Raw genomic sequence first — 8049 nt, 5'->3', positions numbered from 1 at the left:
CATAACTCATCATCACACAATCTAATCAATAGTTGAATCCTCTAGACCCCTAGTTCCGGTTTACAATAAATACCCTAACTATCAATCACGACTCAAACAGACTCAATTCATATTTCGAAATCTAAATTATGATAGAAAGAATTCTATACTGGTACGGAATTTACGGAATAGACCCTCATCTTAGCAATGTGGAAAAGTAGTAGCTATGAACTCCAACATACTCCAAATCTGAAATCAGGGTGAAAAATCGAGTCAGAACACCTTTCGAACGGTCAAAAATGGGTAACCGAGAATCTAGTCAAAAAGTCAACCCGCTGGTCAAAAGGTCAACCCGGTCAACTCCGACCCAAGCCGGTCAACCCTTGACCAAATCGAGATCGAACCAAACCATCATGTTTTCCTAACCGGCATCGATTTCGATTGAACCATAATCAAATCAATTTCAAACCGGTTTAATCTCTAACTAAAATCAATTTCCAATAACCGAACCAAACCGCAATCAAATTATCAAATCCGAAATCAATCATCAAACCAACCCGGTTTGACCGGTCGCCGAGTTGACTCGCTGTGTCAACCGATGAGTCACCAGCAACCGGTCACTGGCGGCGATCAAGGCGCGGTGGTTTACCAGAAAAATCACTGGCGGCAGCGGTGTCGCGATGGTGATGCGGCAGCGGCTTACCGGCGGCGGACAGACAGTGGCCGGCTACGGTGGCTCCGGCAAACGTCTGCCGGAGGCGGTGGCGCGTGTGATCACGCGAAGAGCTTCTGGTCGCGCGTGGAGATGCGTTGTGGTGTCTCTACGGCTGATCTTTCTGCTCCCGACTCGTCTCGACCTCCCGAACACGGCGGTGGCCTTAGATTTGCGAAATACTATACAGTTATAGAGATATTTACGATTTACCAAATGGATGAAAATAAAACTAGTGACCACGGTGGTTTCTGGTTACCTTTGGTGGTTAACGGTGGTTCACTGGACAATCCCGACGGTGCAAACTGTGATCGCGGCTGGTCGGATTCAGATCTCCTTGACGACTCAGTTTCTATAGAGATTCGACTCCTTAAACTTTTTTGAATAAAATAATGAGGCAACCTTTGTTTAAATAGGATTATACCTAAGCTTTCCTGCGATGGATCTGGGTCTTGCTGGGCCAAATTTACCGGACTGGGAAATGGGTCGTTACAACTACGTACTGTACATCATCGTATTCCAATCCTAAGAAAAACAAGAACAAAAGCACTAAAACAATGCACGAGATATAAACTACAACTCCTTCTTCTCGGTCCCTATCACAGTTGCCAACATCCGACAAACACAAGTAATTAATTAAAATATGATTAATTACTTGTGAGTGTTTATGTTACTAAGATTTTGAGTAGGGATGAGGGTTCGGATACCTATTATAGTTCGAGTCGGGTCTATTTGGGTTTGATGTTTTTGGGGTTAGAGATTACAACCTCATTCGAATATTTTTAAATTTTACTTCGAATTCGATTCGGATCTTTGCGGGCTCGGTTCGAATTAGAATAACCACTTAAATTATTTTTAAAATTTAAAATTCAATATATTTTAAATTTTTTAAATATATAAACAAATAATATATTACATATAAATTTGAATAACATATATCAAAATACCTAATCTTAACATATAAATTGGTTTGATTTAAATATTTGGATAGATAATAAATAATTATTTTAAGTATTTTGGTGTTTTGGGTATATTTTAACTATTTTATATATTTATTTTTGACTATTTATATATATTTTTCAAATATTTAAACCAATTTAAAAGTACCATATATTTTCTAGATGTTTTTATATACATTAAATTTAAAAATGATTAATATATATAAGTGTATAAGTCTATTCCGGATACATTCGGGTATTGGAAATACTTTTGTTCGATTCGGATTTGATTTCAGTTCTCTAAATACCAAAATTTTGAATAATTTGGATATTTAATCAATTTATGTTCTCGTTTGATACTACTTTTTTGGATCAGGATCGGTTCTATTTTTAAATTCAGATTTTTTTGCCAAGCTCTAATATTAATATAAAAAATAAATAGTAATATATTTTATAAAAAACACAGTATAACTTCTTTAAATTAATAATTTATAAATTAATATCTTTATAAATTAATATAATTTTCATAGTCCCAAATTAAGTTTTTGGTTCAATTAGTATCTCGATAAATTAATAAAAAATTATAGTTTTGGTGGAGTCCTAACATTATTAATTTATAGAGGTTTCACTGTACATCTGTGTAGGCGTGCGAATCAAAATCTAGTGTTAATTAAATGTATGAGAAAATCATGTTCCGGTGGAAGAAAACAAAGACCCTGTCTTGGGAAAATACATGAGCCGGGCCAAATAATTGTTCCTGTGGAAGAAAATAAAGAATAGTCTTGGACACTTTGGCCATTAAATGGAAGAAAAACAAAGACATGGTCTTCGAGTCAATGGAAATGACATTTATAATGATTGTTAAAATTAAAAATCAAGTGTTATTGATTTATAGATTTTCACATTCTTAACCAAATTTAAAATATGATTGGTAAAAAGTGGAAATGAAAGAAAAAAATGAAAGGTGGAAATGAGAGGAAAATAAAAAAAAAGTGAAAAGAAAGAAAAATATATCTAAAGTAAAATCATGTATATCACTAATAAAAGTTAGAGTAACATTTAGTCTGTCTTTCCTCTTTCTACACAGTACATAGAGTAAATAATATTTCCCCATTTCAAATTAACCCACATTTAGAAAGAAAATTATTTTCAAAAATGTTTTTTTTTATTTTTTTAATGCAATTTTTAATAAAGAATTGCAAATTTCAAGAAAATTAGTTGTATTTACTAAATTTTGATTGGTTGAAATTTATGAGAAAAATTAATCACAAAACTATACATTTAATACTAAGATTTAATCAGTTTTATTAATAAATGTGAAAAACTCAAAATATGAATTAGTTTGAAACAGGGAGATTATAAATTTACATTTCACTTGATTGGCAAATTTTTTAACTCAACCTAGAGTAAATATTGATCTAGAGTAAAATTTTACTCTATTAATACCTTTCAGTTTGGATTTTAATAATCTATAAATCTATTAAAGTTAGTGTTATTTAAGTTTTATTCTTAATCATTTAACTCATATATTAAGATTTTGATATACTAAATATATTCTTTGGATTCTTGAAATTCATTATAGCTATTTATTTTTATGGATTTCCACAATATGCAAAATTTTTTCCAACTCTTTCCAAATACAACAAATTTCTATACTTTTGAAATCAACAAATTCTCTATAAATCTAACTCCCACTAAGAGCAACTCCAATGGTGATACACCATTGGAGTCCTTACCATTATTAAACTATTTTTTTTCTAATTTGAATAATTAAGGATTCTAGTCTAAATTCTATATCCAATGGTGTTTTCCTTAAAATCTCTTAATTATTCTTTCTTCAGTACAACACACAAAACACAGTTCTTGCTCCCCACAAAACACAGTCTCGATCATCTTCACTAACAACTAGCCATGCCAAATGCAAGAAGCGAACCAATCAATGGAGTCCAATTCCTCATATCATTCTTTTGGTCAAACGCTAATACGAACTGAGCATTGTTAAGCACTAAGCACCACGCCATTCACTAAAAGACCACTCTTTCTAATGAAATCCTCATCACTCTTAAACATCCGAGCTAAGTATATCGTCAATACAACAACCATGCCTAACACATTCTCGAATAATCATCAAATCAAAATCTAGAAACTTTTCTAAGTAGCAGCTAATAAAGTTGAGGACTTTGGACCTTTGATGACCTCAGTGAGCTCTTTCTCTTCTTTTTCAAACACTTCCTTCTTGGCAGGCTCCTCTTCTTCGTTCACCAAGCTATTATCAAAGCTAACGGGCATCTCTCCGCTGGTATCGAACACGACCTTATCACCACCCTCCTCCTCCTTCAAGAGCTTTGTTGTTGAATCATTACCCGTTGAATGTTGTGACGGCTTGAACGGAGGTGGTACCGTGGCGGGTTCGAGGGAGGAAGAGAACAGAGGAGGGAGAAGGAAGGTGTTGGTATGGGAGTTGATAGCACGTGACGATGGTTGAGGAACCCAACTGCAGGGGAGGAAGAAGATGATCTCGTTAATAACAGTGACGACTCCATTGATGAAAGAAAAAAAACAGAGGAAGTGGAGAAAAAAGAGGATTGAGAATCAGAGAATCATGAGGAGAAGAAGGAGAGATGTTTAATTAAAGGATCCGACAAAGATTTTCAGAAACTCAAGTGGAAACCTAATTAACATTGGAGAGGATTGGAAGGCGATGGAAGAAGAGAGGGGAGAAAAGAGGACGCCAGCTCACTAAGGATCAACCGTGGAAAATCCTTAATTAAGGATTTTATCTCAGAGTAATGTCACTTTTAATATTATTTTAATCTAATTGAATAAGTATTAGCGCTAAAAATTGGCTAAGATGCAGCGTTGCAGATGGTCTAACACCTCCTAAAATGCGTTTATGTTCTAAACAAAATTTAAGAACAAGATTTCTCTAGTAATGTAGCTAGTTAACAAGGAAACCAGAGCTTTTAGCTGTTAGAGATAGTAGAATAGAGGTAAGAAAGAAGCGTTGTTATCAATATATAATTGGTGATAAACAAATTAAACTGTAACCATTTTAACAAGCAAATAAAACGGTTGAATAGTATCTATTCTATTAATTTAGGGTCTTAAAATTTATCTATTATTTAAAAGTTGTCATTTAAATTTAGACCTATTTTAGAATAGTAGGTGTTTGGATCCTTAAATCTGTTTGGTTTCTTAAATATATGGACATGACTAACTACTTAATTTAAACCAACATATAAATACACATTATTAATTCCGGTTAGATATTTTTTAAACCAATTTTCATACCAAGCCACAATTGACAAGTTGTACATTCGAACCAGTCATTTCTTAAAAGCATTTTTTGTGGGATATTTTGTTTTGGACTTATTGAAAATGTTATCACTTAAATATACATACACGCTACTTTTATGTATTATGTTGTGACCTTTTCATTAAAATGCATATGTTGGGTTAAGAAGAGCTCGTGCTCTTGAATTCCATTAAACAATATAATTTTTGGTTGTAAGTTGCAACTATGTTAGTTTAAAATTTGCAGATTTCCAATGGTGACCAGCAAACTTATTTTTAGTTTTAAAATTTTCAGATTACCAGTGGTAACCAGCAAAAAGAAATTATAAGTAATTAAGACAAAAACAAATAATTTTGAGAAATGAAAATAACACCATGTACAATAGAGATGATAAACTAAACAAAATCTATTATAAAATAAATAGTTTATCCAAATAATATATAGCACATAATATAACCCACAAAAGATAAAACTCTTTAGTATAATAAATTAGATGATAAAAGCAAAAATATATTTCTACATCATAAATTCCAATGACAAAATACAGTGTATATGTAAAATAAAATCCATTACATAACAACATAATAGAAAACATAAAATTTGAAGGAATGAAAACAGTAAAGTACAATATAAAATGTTATATAAATAAATTTAATAACAGTATTAGAATAAAACATGACCCAAAAAAATAAAAACCAGAAATTGTAATTGAAATATAGATACTTAAATCAGAGTTAAGATAAAAAAATTATCAGGTTATTAACATTTTTATTTGAACCGAATCAGAACAAAATTCATAAATAACCAACCGGTTCCGATATTTTTAGAATTGAAAATTATAATCAACTGCAACCAAACTGAAACAAAAAAAAAGTTAAAAATAAACCGGAAACTCTATTTTGTCTAAATATATTAGTAAACAAACATATATTTTAATGGATTTATTAATAAAAAATAATTTCGGGTACTATCCTAGTAACTAGTTTAAGAGAAAGAAATATAACATATAAAACCAAAAATACATACTTTTAATTAAACTAATTAAGAGGTTGAGTCATTTCACTATAAATATACATGGATTCTTCTTCAATGTACACCAAGTCAACATAACCCATATTGCAAGTTATATTTGACCAACAATATAAGTTAATCCAAGTCAAGCGTCTTGAGCACGGTTAATCATCTGTTTTGATGATAGCAACGGTCAAATATTAATCTTCTTGACATGAAGAAACTTTGGAACCATTGGATCCATCTGCATTTTATATAAATAACTCATGTGAAGAGCTTAAAATGTATCACACTTCCTTCCACTTCAAAACATCACAAAATTATTAAAGTAACACCTAAAACCGAAGAAATGGGCTTAAAAATGAAAGAGAGATCAAGAAAAGGAGGTTTGATTGCGATATTGGTTCTAGTCTTTTGTTGCTTCTTCGAGAATATGGGTAAGCCTAAAGTTTCCTCTCCTTCAAGATATAAATATATAATTATGTTTAATTAAATTTATCTTGTATTTTAAAAGTTGTACTACATCTGAAAAATTCATAAATCTATAGAATTAGAAAATACTATTTACAATTTAATGATCACATCTGTTATTTTAATTGCTAAGGTGATATCACTTATTATAGGGCTGTCTCCGAATTATAACGAAATATTTAGATATGACATATATCCAATGTTATATACTCTGCACATAACGAAATATTTTCTAGATCAAACGGCCTGATACGAAACAAGAGTTGTCTCCGAATTATATTATTATATTCATCTTTTACCAAAAATATATTATATTCATCGTTTTGACTTTTACCAAAAAAATATTCATCGTTTTTGTTTGAAAAAACTTATTGTTAGATATATTCTACCTATTTTAATTATAATTCATCGTTATGTATCAGTCGGGATCTCGATCGCGGTTTCACCTTATGAACCAGTTACAAGTTATATTTCGGGAAGGTTCTTTGCTCTCCACAACAAATACGAGATGCTGAAATCGTTGCCATCTTATACTGAGTACCACAGAAGACTCAATCTAGCGACAGGTTTTTATTCTTTAAAGTATTTCTGACTTGTTCTTTCTACCAATGAATAGTACGCTTGTTTTTGCACAAAAAAAAAGAATAATACCTTTGTTTTTGCACCAAAAAAAAGAATAGTGTGTTTGTTATATAGATCTTCAACCGCTACTCATATTTCAAATGTTTTATTTTTCTAGTAATCACATATATAACTAATAGAAAGAACTACAATAGATGAATGATATCTAACCTGGGCTTTTGAGTATTTTGTACTAAAATGACAAATTATTTGCCACTCAAGCATAACATTTAAAGAAAAAGTATTTGTTTTTGAATTTGTACATCTATACTATATTTTAAAATTCAATGTTATTGAAAATATTTAAATAATGCATTTGGAGAAGTTTATTGTGCCGTTAAGATTTTTTGATGGAGTTTTTAATTAAATTATAAGTTATCTAAATTACATAATTTTAGAGTATTTTTAATTAGCTAAAATCGTAGCAATTTCATTTTAATCTAATCTAATTATTAAAAATCAAATCCTTCCGAATTCTTCTAAATACTTATACTGAAATATCTTTCTAATAATATTTGCATCATTTTAAATGAATATTAAATTTGTATTCATCAAAAAACTTTTTTACATCAAGAAATTAATTTTCTTATTTTTGCATCATCCTCTTAATTATTCTAACTCAGATCTTACATTGGAATGCAGTTCAAGTGTGGCAAACGATAAGAAACAGGTCTAGAGATGGTTTCATCACTTTGAGCATCAAATCAATGCATTTTTTCATCTCAAAGCTTATGCAATATAGATATTCAATATCCCTTGTAACTCCAGTCTATCACTCTTGGACTTCTCGAATTATTTTCTGGGTTTCATTAACACGATCAGTCTCGTCAATGACCAACGACACAGCTTTGTGATTTTTTTTAATCTTCACATAAGGTGTTAGGTGTGTGTGTTTTTATGTACGCAAACATGTAAGTGATATTTGGATATATAAAACAGAGAAGACCTACATGGTTGATAAAATAATATTTTGTCAACCAATTGCAAAAGAAGTTCAATATATTATTAAGTATTTTATTTTA

At 30.8% G+C, this 8049-nt stretch overlaps 2 protein-coding genes across 2 annotated transcripts; one reads left to right on the top strand and one right to left on the bottom strand.

The window, feature by feature from the left end:
• Positions 1 to 3153: 3153 nt before the first annotated feature.
• Positions 3154 to 4443, bottom strand: LOC130505384 (uncharacterized). The gene is made up of 2 exons (XM_056999978.1): positions 4301 to 4443; positions 3154 to 4123 (listed from the first exon to the last, which is right to left on the bottom strand). The coding sequence occupies exons 1-2, from the start codon at positions 4309 to 4311 to the stop codon at positions 3781 to 3783; spliced, it is 354 nt and encodes a 117-aa protein (XP_056855958.1). The 5' UTR covers positions 4312 to 4443; the 3' UTR covers positions 3154 to 3780.
• A 1764-nt stretch (positions 4444 to 6207) lies between these two features.
• LOC130505383 (uncharacterized) lies at positions 6208 to 8049 on the top strand. Its single transcript, XM_056999977.1, has 3 exons — positions 6208 to 6372; positions 6829 to 6972; positions 7670 to 8049. Exons 1-3 carry the CDS (start codon positions 6285 to 6287, stop codon positions 7879 to 7881), a joined length of 444 nt encoding a protein of 147 aa, XP_056855957.1. The 5' UTR covers positions 6208 to 6284; the 3' UTR covers positions 7882 to 8049.

Source organism: Raphanus sativus, unplaced genomic scaffold, assembly GCF_000801105.2.
Source record: "Raphanus sativus cultivar WK10039 unplaced genomic scaffold, ASM80110v3 Scaffold2231, whole genome shotgun sequence".
NCBI lineage: Eukaryota > Viridiplantae > Streptophyta > Magnoliopsida > Brassicales > Brassicaceae > Raphanus > Raphanus sativus.
The sequence above is the reverse complement of the archived record's forward strand: the minus strand, read 5'-3'. Positions and strand labels throughout refer to the sequence as shown.